The sequence below is a fragment of the Crocodylus porosus genome, unplaced genomic scaffold, assembly GCF_001723895.1.
Source record: "Crocodylus porosus isolate Cpor-Errol unplaced genomic scaffold, CroPor_comp1, whole genome shotgun sequence".
NCBI classification, from domain to species: Eukaryota; Metazoa; Chordata; order Crocodylia; family Crocodylidae; genus Crocodylus; species Crocodylus porosus.
In genome coordinates, this window is record NW_017728886.1 from 166,189,121 (window position 1) to 166,211,326 (window position 22,206).

Sequence of the window (22,206 nt, forward strand, 5' to 3'; positions counted from 1 at the left end):
GAGGTAAGACTGACAGGCCTACAGTTGCCCAGGTCCTCTCTCTTCCCTTTTTTGAAGATGGGGACCATGTGAGCTGTCTTCCAGTCATCTGGCACCTGGTCTGAGCACCACAAGCGCTCATAAAGCTGTGCCAAGGGCCCTGCAATAACTCCAACTAGTTCCCTCAACACCCTGGGGTGGAGAGCATCTGGACCCACTGATCTGAACACGTCCAGCCCCTCCAGAAGCTCTCTAACCCGGTCCTCCCCAACCTGAGGTCTGGAGGTGTTCCCCTCAAGTCCGTCTTGCATCACAGTGGGGAAGTCCCAGTCCCAGGTTGACAGAACTTCTTGAAGAAGTCTGGGTCACTGACAATGTTATTTGCAAACTTTTAGAGGACAAAGGTGGATCAAGGGGACTGGAGAAGGTTAGCAGAATGATTACCTTTAAAAGGGGGAAAGGAAAATTCAAGCACTTAGGCTGCTTACAGGTTGGGGGAGGGGGGAACAAAACAACCCAGAGCTTTACTTTTAAGTAAGCACAGAGTGTGCCCAGAAGAGGAACTGCATTAGTTTGACCTGGCTTGCCTAGTGCCTGTATAGCTTATGCCCTTCAGCTGGGCTTTTTGGTGCTTTTATCTAATAGCTGATTGAATGAGGTCAAACTTATGTGATTCTTCTTCCAGTAAAGCACTGGGTTGTGTCCCCCCACCCCACCTCTCATGTGTCCCAGTGCCCTTACAGACTAGCCTATCTGACTTCAATACCTGGGAAGTACTGAGAGCAAATAATAAAAAAATTAAATTTGTAAATACTTGGAGGATAAAAAGGTGATCACTAGAAGTCAAGAAGTATTTGTTAAGCACAAAGAATGTCAAACAAATTTAAATTTCCTTTTCCAGAATAACTGTTTTGATGAATAAGAGAGATGAGATGGCCATACGCTTGTTTTAAATATGGCTCAACTCATACCCACTTAAATGAACTGGAGAAATGTGGGTCAAACCAAATTACCATTAAGTGGATACAGAATTTGTTCAAGAACCGCAAATATTACCATCAGGCTGGCAGGAAGATTCAAATTCATTCCACAGGGGTTAGTATTGTTTAACATTTTTATTAACAACTTGGATGTAAAGAAAGATAGTATATGGCAACTAATTTACAGATAACAAAACTGAGCTGCAAAATACCTTGAAGGATAGAATTAAAATTTAAAAGACATTTTGCTGAAATGGAGAACTAGACAGAAACAAAATGATATTCAACAAACACATATAAGGTATAAGGGAAGAAAAACCAAATGCACCTATACAAGTGGGAAGAGGAATGTCTGCACTGTCATCCAACCAGTTAAGAGTAATCTAGAAATTATGCTGGACCATAGATTCAATATGATTTAGCAATACTGTGCTATCATAGAGAAAACAAATGGGATATATTAATAGAATCAGTATAAGCGAGACACTAGAGTACCATTCTACTTAGCTAGTCTACTCTGCACACAGGGTGGGGTCCCACAGTTTAACAAGAATGTAAGTCATATGAGGTTGGTTGAAAGATTTAGGTATGTTTAGTTCAGAGAAAAAAAGAGACAGCAGGATGGGACAGAAAATATAACAGCAGTTTTCAAATATTTGAAAGAACATTTTTCCCTTATTTTGTTTCTCTTGCTTCAGAAGGTGGGATGCAAGGCCATAGGCAAGGCAGATTTAAATTACATCTTGGAAGTTTTTTTTAACCGTAAAACCAGAAGAACAATGGGATGAGTTTCCTAGGGAAGTTGTATAAACCTCCTTTATTTCTTCTTTGGAGATTTTCAAAAAGAGGCTGGTAGGCACTCATCCGGGTTAATTAAGGATTGCAAATCCTGTATTATCAGGGGTGTCAAACAGACAACCCATGAACCTGTTCTGTCAGGCTTGCCAAGCCACCTGAAGTTGGGAGTGTGGTTAAGAGATGTGGTCTGGTGCAGAATTCAGAGCCCTTAAGCCCTGCTGGACATGCCCACTGGCAGCAGCTTGGTCTTCCTCTCACCCCTGCTGCTGGCCATGTGAATCCAGTCTGGGGCTCAGGATGAGTTTGATACCCTGGCTATATACATACTGGGAGAAGAACTAAATGAACCTTGATGTCCCTACATTTCTATAATTCAATATTAAGATATAAGAATTTTAAAATGAGTTCTCAAGCACACCATTCAGCATCATTTTCTAACAATTCATTATCTTACACTACATATATTGTTCACAATGAAAGTCTTTAAAAGCACATGACAATTGTAATTATAATTGAACAAAATTGTCAGTTTGCTTGATCCTATAATGCTAAAACAGTATAAGCAGTATGCAAAGTACATAATTCTCAGTATACAAATTATTTATAGTAACTATAAAATACAAAACTATTCATAATATAAAATGTTAAACACAAATGGGAACTGGAGCCATGAAAACAAATTAAAATATTTTAAAAAGTTGACAATGCAATAATGCGATAGGGCTAAGGATTTAAATGGTTATTAAATTATTTTTCATAAGAAGCAAACAGCACCTCATTCTGTTAGGTATTTTTAAAGATTTAAGGGTACTTAAGAATATCTATTAAGATAAAGGTATTAAGATTTAAGGGCCTTATTTTGTTCCCCTATTCCCAGACTTTTCTCCCACATCATAAAGACCACAGGAATAACTTTGAAGCACTTACCTGTATGTAGACGAATATGAACTTTTAAACTTCCTGAGGTGGAAAAACATTTCATACAACATTGACACTTAAAGGCTTTAATGCCAGTGTGTGTTTTTATGTGTGCTGTAAGGGTACTCTTTACAGCAAAGGCGCGGAAACACTGGGGACACTTGAATGGCTTCTCATGAGTATGAATGCGAATGTGACGCACTAGATCACTGGGTTTTTTAAATTCTTTAGAGCAATATGGGCAAACATGCCACCTTATTCCATTCTCTTCACGGATGGAACCTAAAATAAACAACAATTAGTGGTGTTATTAATAAATAGCAATATTAACAACAGCAACAACAACATGGCAGTAATAGAGAAGGTAAAAATAACAAAATAGGTCTGTAGCAGGGGTTGACAATGTTTTTGGGCAGAGTGCCAAAAACACCCACAACCTCGACTTGTAAGATGTTGGTATGCCAAGGGTGGGAGCCGTGATAGGCCTGATTCTCGTTGTGACAGCGCAGCCCCAGCCCCTTCCCCGCTGTTTGCCCCAAGGCACGTATGCCAAGCAAAATGCCTTCATGTGCCATGCTCTGGCATGCATGCCAAGGGTTGCCTACCCCTGATTTACAGTACATCTTACTTTACATCTTGGCGAAAAAGAGAAAGAGTAAATGTGTGCATGTAAAAACAATATCATACATAATATACAATTCAAACACAGAGCTCAAAGTGACAGAGCATTTACTCTGAATTACTAATTTACTCTGAATTGCTAATTACTGAATTATAACCCTCCTGGAATCACAATATAAAAAAGTAGCATGAAAACATGAAACTGGGGACTAATTTGTTTTTGCGTGTTTAAGTAAATCATTTAACGTGGTCTCCAGAATAATAAGTGGGCAAAAAATTACTACCATGAGCCAAGACCTAAATCCATTTCGTTGGAAGCTATAATTCTACTCAATTTAGAAACAAACAGACATTACAGAACAAAATTCAATCCAGTTGCGCAAAACAATGATGCAGAAATGAGGGCGATTACATAGGCTAGTTTTCTTTAAAAAATAAATAAAGTAAATCAATGGGAGTTCACTACTGGTCTACTCTAAAATGTCCACTCTTTTCTAGTATACTTAAACATTGATAGAAATCTGCAATTAACTGGTTACTACCATTAAGTGGTTACTCTGACACTGAAAGCTTTCTGTATTTCCAAATGTTAAAAGACTTTTTCTCTTTTTTAATAAAAATCAATATAATAAGGAAACAGAGCTTAAAAGAATGTAGATTACAAATTTAAGCTTTCCTTAATACCATATAAAAATTGTCTTGACATTTAAACTCCTGATTACAGCTTATGCTTCATTTCTGATACATCTCCAAAAAGGAAATTCTGTTGTCACAACTATACCAGCTGGTATAGTGACAAAAGCCATATTATATAGACAATAAACCTGATGTGTAAATTGCTGAACTGTAGCAGAAATTAAACAATTTATATAACATAAATGTTTAGCGTCTGTGGAATCCACCACCTGCTGTCAGGGTTGTGTCATGTTTCTTTGAAACCAGAAAACAAGGGTCATTAAACCTGGATGATTCCCTGGATATACACTATGAAGCCAAAGAAAAAAATAAACAACAACAGGTTTTTCCAACTCCTCTACAGAAGACTAGAGTTTAGGGCACCAGAATTCCCCAAGAGGAAGATTTGAGATACCCACTGTAAAACCATTCCACAGCACATTAACATCTGAAGTCACACAGGAGCTTTCACACCAGCACCCAACCTCTTGACTACATGACTACAGATCTGGAACAAGAGGCTGAAGAAAATACCTAACAGCAAAAAAACATAGACATTTCAGTGGCTGAGTCTTTACCACCAGGGGCTGACAAACCAGGGCAAAGGTGGCAATGTCTCAACCGCCTATGCACCAGAGCTGGACACTCCAAGGAACTAATGAAGAAGTGAGGCTGTATCACTGGTTCAACCACCTGTGACTGTGGCACAGAGCCTCAGACTATGCAACACCTGCTGCTTGAAGTCAAATATACACTGAAAGATCTCACAAAATACAACAAACGAGCACAAGCATATGTAGCAAAATGGTCAAATGTGGTGCAGAGACCTGAGAAGCAGCAGCAGCCAAAATGGTGGCCATCATACAAGCATGAGTATATTAAAATATGTTGCTACTTATCATTAAAAATTTAGTTAAATTTGAACTAGTAATCTTAGTGACAGAGTATGTTAGGACTGAAGCTCCCCTCCCAGAGGGTTTATCAAATGCACAGGAACAGTGTTTTAATCAACAGGTCTTCAGCCTCTACCACACTGGAAAATGTAGCTAATTCACATGGAGTCCAAAGTTTCAGTTAACAGACAGAGTATCCTTGTAAATTTGCAAGGAAATGAATAAATAAAAATAAATGCCATTGGAAACCTTTCATACAGATCTACAATTTGTTGATGTCTTTAATACAAACTTAAAACCCACAATCCTTAAGTATTGTCTAAGTCAACAGCTAGCTCTTGCATGTCAACCCCCACCCAAAACAAAAACCTCAGAACTAAACAGAAAAACAACCCCCCCAAAGTTTTCCTTTTAAGCTAAAAAATAAGGCAGTCAAAACAGAGGATATCCTACTGATATATTAATGTCCAATATCAGATTGCATCTAGTAAGGTGATATAATGTAATGATTCTTTGCAAAGTTGTATGCATACATTAGCATAAAATTAAATGTATCAAGAAGAAATTAAAAGGAGCACCCACCACTACACTACATGGGCACCCCACAAGAAGCAGAAGCCAAGGGGAAGCCTGGAGCTCTTGGCTATGGTGTAGCTAGAGTAATAAGCATAGATCCTGGTTTTCTCTGTTTAAAAATCTCAAATTCTTTGAAAATTTGGAAGCCTACTAGTGGCTCAATCATTATAATAAAACAAATTCTTTCTGAATACCTACATATTTTGGCATTTGATTTTGTTTTTTTTATCATGGAAAATCAGAATGCCCCCTGCCCCCTTCACTCACCAAAACATGGGTCCAACTGCAGCTGTCCCCCCTCCCTGCTGCTTTATGGTGCTGAGCAACCCTGATACTCTGGTGCCCTGTCCTGGCCCCTCGCTTCACACCCACAGCCCCCTGGCCCTGCTGGTGTTACTCACTCCCAACTGACAGCTTCCCCAGCCCTACTGGTGTCCCTTACTCCTGTCCCAGTACCCTCCACCCCACAAGCCTACTGGAGCAGGTCCCCAGCATGCCAGGGCTACAGAACCTGGCTCCTGCTGTGGCCGGAGTGGAGTGCCCCACCCCCAGCAGGCAGCACAGCTGGAGTGGAGCCTGTGGAGGGTGGGGGAGGATGTGGGCTGCCTGCTATGGGCTTGGGGTGCCCCGCCCTGCTGCCCTCCCCTAGGAGCCTCCATGGCCTACCCACTGGACCCAGCGGGAAAGGCAGAGTGGAATAGGGAAGCTGGGTGCTGTTGCCACCACCTCTGGAAGCGCTACACCAGCCATGCTGTCGTGATGAAGCATCCCCCTGCCCAGCCAGCAGCTGAGAAAGCAGCGCAGAGTTGTGCCCCCCACTGCTGCTGGGCAGATAGGGTGTGCCTTACCTTGGCAGCATGGCTGGTGTGGAGGTCCCAGTGATGGTAGTGGCAGCACTGAGCCTCCCTTCCCCACTCTGCCATCCTGTCCTGGGTCCCATCCGCTGGGCCACAGAGGCCCTCACGGGGAGGGCAGCAGGTAGCCTACATCCTCCCCCACCCTGTGCACAAATCTGGAGGCATGTGACCTCCCCCCCAGATCCTTCCCCCCACCCCGAGTGCATGCAACAGCAGGGAGCCAGCCCCCTGCCATTCTCCCAGAGGAGCCACCCATAACTCTGACCCATTCCCCCAGCCAAGCCCTTGACTGCACATTTCCACCCAGGCTGGGAGGCACTCCTAGCCCCAGCCACCAACCCTGCCCCACACTCCCTCACTCAACTCAATAACCACTTAAATCCGCTCCCCTATGCATCACCTATGCCCTCTCCCCCCCATCCCCACCCCCCAATAAACTTACCTGCAGGCAGCTGGAAGATCTACTCTCTACTGCTGCTTGGCTGTATTGCTGGCCACGTGCATGTGTGCACACATGCATGTGGCGCCCCCTGTGTCCCACTCCACCCAGTCTCAAGCAGCCTGGAAGGGGAACTCTGCCAGCCTGCAAGGGGAAACCCATGGTTTCCCACATTTTCCTCCTCAAAAGGCGAAAAATCTGTGTTTTTCCATAAGAAATGGAAACCTGGATCCCTGGTGATAAGGGGATTGGCAGCTGGTGGAAGCCCAGAAGCTTCAGAGTAACCCTTTTTGGACTGCAAGCAGCCTACAGGCCACCAACTGAAGAACACTGGTATACTGAAAGAGTTTCTAACTTTGAAATCAACCTTGAGTCCAACTCCTGTACTGATATAAAAAAAAAACCCATAAAAGTTAACAATTAAGCTCTAAAGGAAGCTGCTCAAGGATTACTTGTCAGAGTTATCACCAACTGATCATTTCTTAGTGCAGGAATGCGAGTCATCTGGCCCCGCAGGCCGGATGAGGGGTGCAAGGCTGGATCAGGTCCACTGGTTGGCAGTATGCACTCCAACCTCAGCCCAGCTCACAGCAGACACTAGGCTTGGCTCCGTGTATGGCATGCCACAAGGCCAGTCTGGGACATGCACTGTACGGGGGCAGCCCATGCAGGACCCCCCTGTATGCTGGATCCAGCAGGTGCGGTGATCCAGCACAATTCAGACTGGCCCCAGATCCAGTGCTCAGGACCAGTCTGGTACCTGGCACCACATGTAGTACAAGCCCCAGCCTGGCCCCATGTGCTATGCTGGCCTCTACTCTGTATGCAGCTTATGCAAGATTGTTTCTGCATGCCATGCGTAGTACGCAGGGCTGGGGCCAGACAGTGCTGCATATGAAGCCAGTCTGAGACTCATAGGGGATGAATGATAGGGCTCCACGGGCCAGACCCAGCCCATGGGTCCCATCTTTGACACCCCTACCTTAGTGACTAACCATACTGATACTTCTGTATTAAATCTAAACGGGTATACAGAACTGAAACCTGGATGTAAAAAATGTAGCAAGAGATTCAATATACACATAAGTTCTTTTAGAGAAAAGAATATAAACTATAAAAATAAGCATTTTATTTGTTGCCTAGATCTAAAAAAATCCTATATCTTAGTGACAGAAACTATAAAAATGTAAGATAATGTAAATAGCACTGTATAAAGAGTTTACAGAGTGAACATTTTCAACATTACCAGGTAAAAATGGTGATTTTTTCTTTAAGACCTTTTTCTCTTTTTTATCCATTTTATCTAGACTTTCTTGTCCTTTATCCTGTTCTGCATTATTCAGGTCAGCTTGGTGATCTGAAATATTCTGGACATCTGGATTTTGATCCTGGGCTGCAGGAGTCTTAATTTGGCTGCAGTCAGTAGGATGTGCAGAAACTGGGATTGAAGACAGACCACTGTTTTCTAAGGCTTGCTAAGACAGAACAAAACTAGAAAGTTAGAAAAGAAAAATCCCACAAATTATTCCAACTGTTTTGCTCAAACAACAATTCTGTAAATGATGAAATACTTACAATTAGAGAAATTCTACCAGGTTACTTACAAACTCGAAATATCAGTTGCTTTTCAAAGTTTCAAGCTTCCTTTCAAAGGTGACAGGTAGTAATATTGCAGTAGTTGCATTATTCATGTGATGCCAAGTTGGATTTTATCCAGCAATACATGCATCAAGCACCACTTTCCCAAACATTAAAATTATATCTACAAATTCCCACAAAAATTCCAAATTCTATTTTTTTTACTTGTCACTTGAAAATATAAATGCCATTCATATATCAAAACACTGCATGCTAAACTGAACTAAAAATTAAAAAAAACCTAATCATATGTATGTAGGAACCAATATATAAATAGGTAAAGTTTGTGAAATGGAAACTTTTTTGAATAAGACTTAATCCTATAAATCTCAACATTTGAACAGGACCACACTAACTTCATGGAGCTCTGTACATGCATAAAATTGCACCTGTATACAGTGACTTCCAGTTGAAGGCTTTAAAAGTGTTCCAAAAAGGGATTCAGCATTGAACTATAGCTGTTACGTGCTTAAGAGAGATTGTAGGCACATAAATAATTTGCAACCTTTGTAGCTTGATGATTGAACACACTGCAAAGTGGTCAACTTATTACAATTCTTTTAAGAAGACTGAGCACCTAAAGGGGTAAGAAAAGCACTGGGAAACAACTGAAGGTGCAGTATTAATTACCCCCTCCTCATACTACAGGCCTGATTCAAACATTCCTCCTTAAACTTAATGGAACACAGCTGGGTGACATTTTCAGTTCATAATCTGATGCAAATTTTCTTTTGAATAAATTTGCAATCTAGGGCCACATAATTTAACATTATAAAGGTCCATAAGTCCTTGGACCACAAGAGAGAGACTGCAAAACCTCAATTAAAACAACAATAATCAGTTGTTTTAAATCAGTTTAGAAGTTCAAAAAGAACACCTGACTACTGAAAACATGGAGGGCCAATTTCACTAGCAGGATAAGACAAATACACAGCACTGCAGCATATAAAGCCACTTATTATGCATCTATGTTCTACCTGTAGAATGTCTCTATTGATTCCAACTGCAATATTGAGTTGCTGGCCAGGTTGCTGGGGCTGGTTATTTTCCACTGGACTTGGCTCTGATAGTTCAAGGAGCTGCTGGATGACATCAGTTACAGCCTGTTGTCCCTGATGAGCAGCTGCTGAAGTTACCTGGTTTTCTGTCTGTTGAAGAAGTGGAGACCGAAAATGGGTGGCCTGAAACAGAGCAGTAAATATGTAAAGGAAAATGAGAAAGAGAGGTCTAAAGAAAATTTAACTTACCTGTAAATTATCTTTATCTGAAACATGTATGTTAATTGTTCACGCATGTAAGACTGAAGGAAGGTCTTAATAGTTTATACAGCTGCCATTCCTGCACAGCTGACTCCATTAAAGGGCTGTATTCTCCTTCCAGGAGTTCTTCCCGAGTTGTACAACCATAACCTTTTGCTTGAATTAAGCTTATGATAAAATACTGGATCCTCATACATTCACAAGACCTATCAAGAATGACAAATTTTGCAAGTGTACACAGAAAAACAAAACTAATGAGAAATGGTGTTCACATTTTAACCAGTATGTCTGTTTAACCAGTATGTATAAGATTTTAGATAGAGAGATTCAAATGTTCATACACAGGAGAGAATGTTTCAACAGAAATATAGAGAAACTTATTACTATTTCTATTAAGACCTTCCATCACATGAAAACATCATAAATTTTCTTCAAGGCTTTCATTTGGAATGCTTATTAAGTATGCATTTTAGAATATAGTACAGAGTCAAATATTGTTTCACAGTTTAAAAAATTCACATATTACAAGGCCAGAAAGGATCACTGTGATTATCTACTTTGACCTCCTGAACACCACTAACATTTCCCTGGATCAGCTCCTGCTTCAAGTAAAGTAATTAACTGAATTAGAGAATGCCTGCTATAAAAACCGCCAATCTTCTTTTAGCAAATTGTGAGCTTTAAAGAACCCGCCTGACTCCTAACATGTTATTCCAATAGCAAAACACATCACACTGGTAAGCTCACATTCAAGTGATATATCCATCATGACACTTAAATCTTTTTCAACATCACTGCTTTCCCAGAACAGGTTCCTCTAACCTAAAAGTATGGTCTATATTCTTTGTTTGAACTCTGATAATGATGCAATGCAAATCACTCTGTAGCAATAATGATTTGTTTTCTTCCTCCCCAAATCTGTGTGTTACCTGAAAACTTCAACATTAAATGATTTCTTTCCAAGTCACTGATAAAAATATTGAATAGCTTAAGACCCTGAACTAGCCCTTTTGGAAGCTTATTTTATAATTACATTTAAGATCTGTCATCCAGCATTTAAAAGCGGCCTTAAATTTCAATTGGTCATTCCATCTAAGAGTGACAAACTATACTAGAGGAGGAAAGCATATAAGCAATTACATAGACACAAAAAGGTTTCAGAAGTGCCGGGAGGGTCATGGGAGCCAAATACTTCTGGGCTGTTTGAAAGCTGCGATACACTGCTCATTTCAAGTTATATGCATTTGCAACCTTTGCAAATCAGTCCAGTAACCACCTCTGAATATTTACGCAAAGGATAGTATAGCTACTAATCAAATGAACATATCCAGTAATCACTAATCACATAATCATTAATCCAGTAAACATATGGCTAAAACCTCTGCTCTCAAAAATGTTCTGGATGTAAGGTCTTAAGAAATAACTATTGTACAAACATTCTAAGTGTCATACTAGATCAGAAGACAGGTCCACCTGGCCCAGTACACAGAAAACAGCTATTAAGAGGGAAACTATATATGCAGGTTCCATCCAAACTGATCTGCTGCCTCCTCCCTTACAGATTCCAGCATTGAGAGATGTAGGAAGTCCTGATTTGTAAGTTATAATGTTTAATATGTGCCCTGGGACCTAATCTTGTATGCATCTGTCTAATCTTCTTTTGAACTTGGTTAAATTACTAGCCTCTGCAAAATCTTGTGGCAATGAGTCCTGCAGCCTAACCACATGCTGCATGAACAGGAAATTGTTTTTATTTGTTTTAATCCTGCTTTCCTAATAACTTCATTGCATGTCCCCCAGTTCTAGTATCATGAAAGTAAATAATAAATTGTTGTTATTTTTGCATACCATTCATGACTTTATTAACCCCTATCGTTTCTCCTCTTCAGCAGTCTTTCCTCCAAGCTATATTCCATATTTAATCTCTCCTCATACAGAAGCCTCTCCATGCTACTGATTATTCTTGGGGTACTTCTCTACACCATTTCTAAATCTAGGACAAGGATGACCAACCTGCAGCTAGGATACCACAAGTAGCATGGGCAGCCCCCATGTAGCACAGGCAGATTGGGGAGGGGTCAGACAACACAGTGGCAGATAAGGTGAGGAGCAGGAAGCAGAGCAGGAATTAAGCACAGAACAAGAAGCAGAAAGCAAAGCAGCAGCTTTGTCAGGGACCAGATGGCTGAGCAACTGATCAGGTAAGGAAAGGCATCAGAGAGGCAAATCAGGGAAAAGGGAGGGGTAATTTGTGAGACGTGGCAAAAAGGTTGGCCCCACTAATCTAGGATATGCTTTTGAGGGGAAGAACCTCAAAACTGCATCCAGTTTTCAAGAGATGAGTGCACCATTGATTTATACACTAGTAAGATGATATATTCAGTTTTCAGTTTCCTTCTCAATAATTCATAACGTTTTATTTGCCTTTTGCTGAACACTGGGCTGATGTTTTCAGAGAACTATCCAAATCATTAGGAGATTTCTTTGAGTAGTAACAGTTAGTGTATAACTCATTACCATGCAAATGCATCTTGGGTTATTTTTTTCCCCTCACACACATCACTGTGCACTTACCTACGCTGAATTTCATCTGCCACTTTGTTGCTCATTCAATTTTACAAGATTGTTTTGCAGTTCTTCAATCAACTTTGTTTTTTTACCACCTTGATAATAAGTGTCATTAGCAAACATGGTCACCTTACTATTCATCCCATTTTCCAAATCATTTATTTGCAAATAAGTTGAACTGCAAAAGTCCAACAAAAAGACCCTTAAAATCCTTGCTATGAACCTCCTTCTACTCTAAGAATTGACTATTTACACCCATTCTTTCTTCCCTGTATTTAGCCAGTTACTGATCCATGAATGGACCTTATCTCTAGTACTGTGATAGCCACACTGGCCCCTTTCCCAGTCCTGAACTATCCCATGGCTGCTGGTATTATGCAGACCTCCTTGAGAACCCAAGTTATGGCAGTTTGTGCTGCAATCTATAGGTAACTGAGGGATAATCTCTGTAACAGTATACTTGTTAGGACCTTTGGGATTTAAACAGAGGTCTTCCATTTCCACAGGCAGAAGCCTAAGCTGCGGTACCACCCAGCAGCAAGCCAAACACCAGCCCCAGCTGAACCTAAGCCCTCCCATGAGGTTCCCAAAGAGACCCATAAAACCTTGATGGGAGTGCTACAAAACCCTCCCATTTCCTATATAGAGCCTTGTGTCTCAGCAATAATACTGACATTAACATGCCATCTTGGACAACCATGTTCCTAGTCCCTGTCTCCAGTTCCTTTCTTTGACCTCCTGGCCTTAATCAACCACTGCTCTGACCATAACCTTACCTCAACCCTTAGCTATACTTGCAATCAGATAGATATCTTAGCCACCTGGCTTCCGATAAATCCCCAACTCTGATCCTAGTCCTCGATTCACGTTCCTGGTTTCCTGTGCCCTGGGTCCTACTTTTTGATTATTTCCTGGTTCCTACCTACTTGTTCCTGGTCTGCTGGGACCCCTCACCTTCAGATTAGCTTGCTGGCTCTTCGGACCCTGTGTAGTTCCAGAGCCCTGACATCTGACAACCAGCTCTTGGCCTGTGGTTTAGCTAGGTGACCCACTTGAGTCTGAAAATGTTGCTGCTCCAACTATAACTTGTGTCCTCTTTGTCACCAGGCCCAACACACTTTTTTGCTAGAGGAAGAGAAACCTTGCTCTGGGATGAGAACCTTGCACGGTACTGGATCTATGGAAGGCAGTTGCAAGTTCCCCCCGACTGTAGCTGGAGCTTTTTGAGACTCTTTATGCTGCCCTGATCTTCTCATGCAGAATACAGGGGCTAGAGCAGGACTCAGATTTTCATCCATTTTCAAGAATTTTTACATGGATTTGTGTACAGTTGTCATGAAAATATATATGAATCAGGCAATATTACACAAAAATGGCTTCTTTAATTCTTAACTAGTATTAGCATGTACTAACAAATTTCTGTTACCAAATTGGACCCATCACTGGAAAAGACCCTTTAACAAAAAATAAACTTACCTACTATAGAATTACTGCATTTTTAATACATAATATTGAGAAAGATTTTTCAAAGTCCTAAAAGCTGCAATACCCCTACAGTACTGACACACCACAAATGAATGAAAAAAAATCTATACTTACACTCTTCCACTTATTATCCACAGGTTGCAAGAGGTTAGCAGGAGGTGTTGTTAGAGGCTGGGACACAGACTCCTAGACCAAAAAAGAGAGACATTCATTAAGTTACAGTCCTAGATGAAAACAACCTAATTTAATTTCTAATGTAAAAAAAACAAAAAAAACAAACAAAAAAAAAAAAAACCAACAACCCCCCCACCCCAAGCTGTTAAAGATCAATGTTTTCATAACATGAAAACCAGAGGTATGGTGGAAAAAAAAGATGCACTTCAGTTGGAAAATACTATTTTAAAAGAAATTTCCATTTTCCCTCATAGTTTATGTATGTCATTTGGAAGTACATCAGAAGGCCCTGATGATCTTCACCCAAGGGTACTAAAGGAATTGGCTGATGACATAGCAAAACCACTGATGCAACTGTTTGAGCACTTGTGGCACTTGGTACACATCCCAAGACTGGTAAAGGGCCAACGTGGTCCCTATTTTCAGAAAGGGGAGGAAGGAGGACCCAGGTAATTATAGGCCAGTTAGTCTCACCTCTGTTTTTGGCAAGACCTTAGAAAAAATCGTAAAGGATCACATTTGCAGGGGGCCAGCGGGTAACACAATGGTAAGGGGCAGCCAGCATGGGTTTATAGCAGGCAGATCCTGCCTGACTAACCTGGTCTCTTTTTATGACCAGGTCACAAAGTGCTTAGATGCAGGAGCAGAAGTAGACATTATTTACCTGGATTTTAAAAAGACTTTTGACACAAAGTCACACCCAATTCTTACAAGCAAACTGAGTAGCTGTGATGTGGATTTTCTCACAGTAAGGTGGGTGAAAAATGGCTTATGGGACACACCCAGAGAGTGGTTGTGGATGGGTTGGTTTCTCCCTGGAGGGATGTGGGCAGTGGTGTCCCCCAAGGCTCTGTCCTGGGACCAGTACTGGTTAATATCTTCATCAATGATTTGGATGAAGGTGATGAAAGCATTTTGTCCAAATTTGCCGATGACAGTAAACTATGGGGTATAGTAAACACACTGGAGGGCAGGGAACGAATTCAGGCAGATCTGGATAAACTGGAGAAGTGGGCAGATCAGAACAGGATGCAATTTAACAAGGATAATTGCAAGGTGCTGCACCTGGGGAGAAAGAATCTCTAACGCACCAATAGACTGGGGGGGGTACTATTCTGAGCACCACAATAGTGGAAAGAGATCTCAGAGTCTTGGTTGACGCAAAAATGAACATGAGTTGCCAGTGTGATGAGGTAATAAGCAAGGTTAACCACACTCTTTCTTGCATCAGCAGCTACATCACAAGCAGGTCTAGGGAAGTGATAATTCCCCTCTATGAAGCATTGGTGAGACCGCAGATGGACGACTGCATCCAGTTTTGGGCACTACACTTTAAGAGGGATGTGGATAACCTTGAGAGGGTTCAGAGGAGGGCTACTCGTGTGGTTGAGAGCCTGCAGTTAAGACCCTATGCAGACAGACTGAGGGACCTGAATCTCTTCAGCCTCCGCAAGAAAAGGCTGAGAGGTGATCTTGTGGCTGCCTACAAACTCAACCGGGGAAGGGGGTCAGCAGGGAATAGGGGACACTGTTTACCAGGGCACCCCTCAGGGTTACCAGAAATAATGGCCACAAACTGAAGGAGAATAGATTTAGATTGGACATAAGAAAGAAATGCTTTATGGTAAGGGTTGCCAAAATATGGAATGGGCTTCCAAGGAAAAAGTGGTGCTTTCCCCTACCTTGGACATGTTCAAGAGATTAGACAGGCATCTGGCTGGGGTTACTTAACCCCAGCACTCTTTCCTGCCTGAAGCAGGGAGTCGGACCCAATGATCTACCAGGTCCCTTTCAACCCTAGAAATCTATGAAACCTTTAGAGTTGCCATTACTGTTAACTAGACTATAGGTACTACCATAGCACAAGTATCAAGACAGGTAATATAGCCTGACAGTCTAGTTAACAAATAAATACTCCACGTAATTGTGTTAGCCAAGTTTTACACTTCAATGTTTCAAAAGCATTTTCTCAATTCTTGGAAAAAGTATAGTGAGAAGGTGCTCACCATCATGTTGAGATCTGGAGACAAATGAAACTAGCCACAAACTTCAGAAGTGTATAAATCTGAGATGGGTCTTCCAAGTAGTCCCAGAATGTCTAATCAAGAGTTGAGAGAGGTCCTGTTAATGGTCCTCCGCGTTTGAAAGAATCATGTTTGAAAGAATCATGTTTAAAAGTTGATTCTTTTACTGCCAAAAGACTCTGAAAGCCAGGTAAAAAGATTAGCTTCCTTGTCAGAGAGAAAAAAAATGCTAAAAGACCTAGCAGACTTCATTTTCTATCACTTCATCAACCTCAACACTGGAAAGGCCAAGTCTTCATATGATTATCATTAATTCTCCCCGAGTCTTCTCAAGGAATGGAGCCAGGAATATATCCACAGTCACAAATATCAGTATAAAGCTGCATCTGTAATGATATCTGAAGTATCATCCGTCATCTTAAGAACGTGCTTAGCCTCCATGTGCACCTCTCAGTAGCCAGAAAGCTAGTTATTTTCCTTAGGGATGTCAAAGATTAAAGTCTTTGATTTCAGATGCCTATGGCAAAAGGTCAGATGGCAAAAGGTCAGAAGCTAACACTATGAACTCTGTAATTGTAGTCTCACACTATTATTTTTTAGTTTGTAACAGTATTGCACATATACACACCCCTGTCTGTGCCTCATTTCAAATCGCTTGAGCTTCTGATACGAGAGAAACTGACCTTGACAGCCCAGCACGAAAGATAAAGTACCTATAGTAACGAGATTAGCTGACTTTAGTAAAGTTGTAAAATTAAATATACTATGTGCGCCATCCTGTGACCAAACAGAACCAGTACCACCCAAGTAAAAATAACCCCCCTTTTTTCTGAAACCTGAGCAAACAAAGAAAGCACAAATGCCAACTCATTATTTATAGCTGGTGTATAGTAATTGGTCACTTTCGCCAAATATAACTTTGAAAGAACTTCCGCCCAAAGCAGAGAACTGCGTATACAACTCAAGAAGAACAGATCGTGCATGAATGTCATCTCTCCCGCCTACGTATCTTTCTGGCGTATCCCCGTATATCTCTCTACCTCTGTCGTAATCTTTCTTATCAAGAGCCCTCGGTAATCTGCCGACTGCAACGGCTTATGTGAATTGCTCGGAATCTGTAACAAGCAACTCTCTTACCCACCCTGTAAATGCTGGGTAACATGACATCTGCATGCTGTAACTGAATAAATCAACTCCTCTGCCTACATTGCAGCACATCAGTAGTGTAAGTAAAATAAACCTTTTGTGTGACCAAATACGCTGTGTTTAAATCCTCTGACTCCTGCTCATCATTATTACCCACCTGTCTGGTTATAAATCCCCCTGCTCGCGCCAAGCCGGTCGTGCTGACCCAGGCTCGCAGGTCAAGGGTGCACCGGCATTAGGGGCATGACAAGGGAAAGTTTCATGAATGGGATTCAGTTTTTCCCCAAAGTCTGATCAATGGTCATCAGTCTGGTAACTCGAGATTCTCATTTTCAGAGAGCATGAAAAATATATCCTATTGCCAAAGATGTTGAATCATTTCCTTTCTCAGTTTGTGGATACTGAAAGAAAGGCTCTGGTCTTTTCAGCATGCACAATGGTACTGATTCTACCAGATGGAAAGAACACTGTTGTAGGAATTAACAGTCCAACTCACCCTACCTCAGCAGGACCAGATACATGAGACTACTCGCTTTACAAACTCAGAAAAGACACAGGGGTCAACCAGGTAACTCTTGCCAGATTCACTTGCAATTTGATGAAATGGTACAATTAGACACTTGGCTCTTTACTCAGAGCCATACTGTATCAGACAGCAAGTCCAATGGTTCTGCTATAGAGGTTCCTCTTCCTAGATGCAGGATGATCCTTGTAAAGTATTAGGCAAACTGCTACAAAGCTTTCCTGAAATCAATGGAGATGATACTGCAGCTGAAATAACTCTGCTCACTGAAGCAGCATCTGTTTTGTACTCCACTAGGTAGTCATTATCTCGTATATCAGTACCCTGCCCAAATGGTTGTAATAATTAATCCTAGCATAAAGGGACAAAGGACTGGGATGGTGCCAACTGAATCAAAGCCAAAGTACAGACTCTGGCATGCATTAGCAACCAGGTGGGGATTTTTAGTATATCCTTCCCCATATTTCCTCAGGATATTGGAAAGAGGTCCTGGAGCAGCAAATTATGCAGAAGACCCTTAAAGTCTTCTCTGTTGTCTTTCTATAGCATTCATGGAGTGGGGAAGCCTCCTGATGGTAGGCAAGGAGGCTCAGGGCTGGAAAGCAAGGTCTGCGTGGAAGAACGCAAGATCTGCATCTGAGCCTGATATCTAAGCACACTGACATACATGACCCAAAGGACTCTCAGGAGAAAAAGTTTTTGGCCACCATCACAAACAAACTAGGCTTGACAAGTCAGGTGTGCAGTACTGTAGAAACTAAATTAGCGAGACTATCACATTGGACCGGGTAACGGTGCTTTTTTCTTCTTTTGCGTATCCTCATTATTCTAGTACTTATTTGGAATGTGATTTTTCAGAAATCTTAGCTGAGAAGTCTGTGCAAGTATCCCACGGCAGAGTTGATACTAAAAGAACTCCTACTGGTAGCAAAAGCAGGACTCAGGCAACAAAAACACACCAAATGAGCAAGTGTTATGAAGACAGTCACTAGCTTAGAAGGTTCCTGTCAGGTGACAAGCAATTGACAATGTATCTAGAAAAGCCCCAGGATTCAAGCCCTTGGGTAAAACACTGACACCAAGACAGAAAAGTAGATTATTCCAGACAAGGCACAGAATGCAGGCTGAAGAGAAGTCCAGCTTCCTTCTGTACTTCAAAGGCCAAGCAGTCTGAAGTTTTAATGATTGTTCTTAAGAATTCCAAGTCATAAAAGCTGTGCATTAAAAGAAAACTGTACACACTGCGAGCATAGCTCACAGACTTATCAGGCATCGGATTATGTACACCTCTATTCAGAACAGATACTGGTAGCTACTTTCTAGAATCTATTATTTGTCACGGTGACAGAGAAGCCCAATAGGCTCTGAGAGAATTTCAAAAGAAAAGTCTTCAAACCTACCTATATTAAGTTACCCTATACCAAGGGTGGCTATGGCCAACCTGTGGCACATGTCATAAGTAGTACAAGCAGCTCCTGTTTGTGGCATACAGCAGACTGGGGAGGAGAAAGGCAGCTCAGTGACAGACAGGACAGGGAGCAGAAAGCAGAGCAGCAGCTTGGGCAGGGAGTACAAACCTGGCAACAAACTGGGTAAGGGAAAGGTATCACCCTGGCACCCGGGTGAAGATATAGGATTAATGTTTGGCATGCCTGGCCAAAAGACTGGTCTCCATTGTTCTATACTAACAAATCTGAAAAACTAAGACAAATCTGTACAAAAATGTGGTCTTGTGTTTAACCTGTAGATATAGGTGCCTAACAGGACAGTGGTAATTGCTGTTTTCTATGCTGCTGGAGAGGAGCTGAGGGCATAGACAGGCATTCATTTGCAGTGCCAAGAATTCTGGGAAATTTACAGCACCACAAAAATGTGATGAGAAATGTGTACAGGCATTCAAGTGCCCAGTCATCTGGAGCACCACAAGACATGAAAGGCCTCTATTCCAGGGGGATGGCAGGAGATCCCAGCATGCTTTTCCATATGCAAAGGTTCCCAAGGAAGCTGGAAAAAGAGGGAAATGTCAACCGGTCAGCCACCCAGGGAACTACAACCAGAGACTTTTCTCCACTCTACACTGGGAATGCAGAGCTGCAGCATTACTCTTCATAGTTTCTACTGCCAAAACAGGCCTGTTAATTTCACTTCCAGCTCATAATAGATCCCTACTGCCCCCAAACAAGACCATTCTATTCAAGATTTGATTTTGGAAACTTAGGAGGACACCATGGAAAATAACCTTATAGTCACAGTTGATTCATTTTCAAATAAATGAAGTGACAAAGTAAGACTATAGTTGAGTTTTTTTGGCAGGGAAGAAGGTTATTTTTATTTCCAAAGGAGACATTTTGATGAACTATGAGAACCAGTTAAATGAAGTCATACAGAAGGAGGTATTAAGAAAATTCATGCAAAGACAACTTGGAATTTCTTTAAGTCCACTGCAGCAAGTCCAGTGCATGCACACTCCTATTGACACACATATGGCCACTACTTCAGAGAGCTCACTCAGCTCCCATGCAGGCTGGCATGCAGAACCACACATGGCCACATGGCCCCCAGTTCACCAACCAGTTCAGTGTAAACATGTCCACAGAAGCAGAGGTGTTGTGGAAGGTTTCTCTGGTCATGCAGCAGTTGCTACAACCAGGATTCACTTGCCTCATCAACCCACAGGAGGCTGTAAATGGGAGAAGGGTCTAACACTGCAGACTCTGGGGACTCCCCTTCATCCCAGCCATAATCTCTATGAAGTACAGGCCCTAGGCTCCACACCAAGCACACATGGACCTCCTGGCTGTGTGACCCTCTCAGGGTTCCAACATTGCCCCCACTTATAGAGAGATGCCGCCCTTCACCCCAGTCATGGCATTTACCACTTACAGAAGCCGCAAGCTGACTTTTGAAGGAGGCAATACAAGTTCCACCACCCATAAGTTCCTGATTGGTGACTATTTTCTGTAGTACCTTCAGTTTTTGTAGTGTAGCAGTCATCGTGTTTGCCTTACAAAGTTCCCCGGTTCATAACTGGTCAGAAACAGCCCCCTGCCCAGTGTCCTTCCTCCAGCCTGGTTTGTAGGAATGCCAGAGATACAGAGAGAAACAGATATTTTGTACCTATCAGGAGCATCTGCAAAGTGGATTCCTGCCTTGTTCTGTGGGCAGGAAGTATTTAAGGATTGCATCTTGTCCACAAGAGATGAGACTGAGCAGCATGCAACTGTGTGACAATCCATGAGACCAAGCTATTTCCCTGGGGCAGTAGTTTGGACTGCCAGAGACTGCACAGAACAAGAGATTGGGGGCAGGGAAAGAAGAGGGGCTGAGCCCTGGGAATCCGGAGGACAGAGGCACAACCTGTTAGAAGTGTAAGACCTGTCCATGATCTGAGGTGGGTGGGAGGAACCGCAGTGCACTCCTAGACAGACAAAGGCATCTAGTAAAACATACTACATAAAGGGTGCTTAAAACACCTCCCAAAAGAACACTATTTTGGAAGTTTAATGTGCTCAATTGCAGGAGTTTCACTGCAGAAGTGCATATATCCTATTCAATAGCAAGTGACAACAAGAATATTCTTGAAGGGAGGAAGAAATCTTCTGAAAACTCAATTAAGCCAGACGTGTTAAACGTAATCTATGGTATTTGAAACAGTCTCATTTGCCTCTTTTCTAGGTTTATCATAATGTTCCTAAAGTACAGAAGTGGCCTTATGAATTTGAATAGTCAGGTTTTTTTGTGTGCAATGAACATCCAGGACTGCAAATGATATTCAGTATACAAGAAAAACAAGTTTAAACAGTTTTGAAAACTAAAAAAGATAAAACAAATTAAAAAGAGCCATTTTCCTTTATGAAACAACAGGGAATCTATTTACTTAAGACAGCTTCAAAATGCACATATGACAAAGTTCCATTGTTCATTTTCCTACCGAGTCCACACAGTGGTGATACACCCGAGTGTTTTAATACTATTCTTTCCAAGTTGTGAGTTGAGGCTTCAAAAGAAATAATGAGAGCCGTTAATGAGGGCTATACTTTTCTGTTTGTAATGCAATATTAAACGATAAACATAACAATTTATTTGGACATTTTTATTAGTGCTGTAGTGTTGGGATAAAGTCATTTGCATAGCAAAGAAAGTAAGGTTTACCGTTGTAACATGAGTTGAGTCTGTTGTAGAGCTTGCAGAATTCTGTGAACCACTCATATGCATCTTGCTGATGTGAGTATTCAAGCTACCTAAGCTTTTGAAAACACAGCTACATTCAGTACAGTTATATGTAGGGCCATTCTTCACCTTAAGGAATTAAAAAAAAGAAAAATAAAATATTTTTCTAAGTCTTCGAACGGTAAATGGTCTTATAAATCATTGTGATATACATACGACAGTATTTACTGCTGTAAATAAATAAATCAGATCAGCCTTCTTTTAAGACAGGTAAGAGAACAGTTAAGCATTCCTCTTTGGAGTTGAGGCAATTATCTACTGAAATGGCCATCACTTATTGCTGCTATCTTTTGAGGAAGCTTCAGAGATGTAAATAAATGTCTTTTGACTAGTGGTAACCTCACTTTTATCCATCCATTTCTCCCACTCAGGCATTAATTAGATACACAAAAACAAAATCCAACAGAGAATTTACTAATCAAG

The 22,206-nt window shown here is 41.5% G+C and overlaps 1 protein-coding gene across 2 annotated transcripts in view; it reads right to left on the bottom strand.

Moving 5' to 3' along the window:
• Positions 1 to 22,206, bottom strand: part of ZNF236 (zinc finger protein 236) — a 129,631-nt gene that overhangs the window by 63,573 nt on the left and 43,852 nt on the right. For both annotated transcript variants that reach the window (XM_019544878.1, XM_019544869.1), the window contains exons 7-11: positions 21,706 to 21,852; positions 13,801 to 13,872; positions 9,352 to 9,555; positions 7,983 to 8,211; positions 2,685 to 2,957 (exon numbers count right to left, since the gene is read on the bottom strand). In XM_019544878.1, coding sequence (XP_019400423.1) covers positions 2,685 to 2,957; positions 7,983 to 8,211; positions 9,352 to 9,555; positions 13,801 to 13,872; positions 21,706 to 21,852 — 925 coding nt within the window. The remainder of the gene's footprint in view (positions 1 to 2,684; positions 2,958 to 7,982; positions 8,212 to 9,351; positions 9,556 to 13,800; positions 13,873 to 21,705; positions 21,853 to 22,206) is intronic.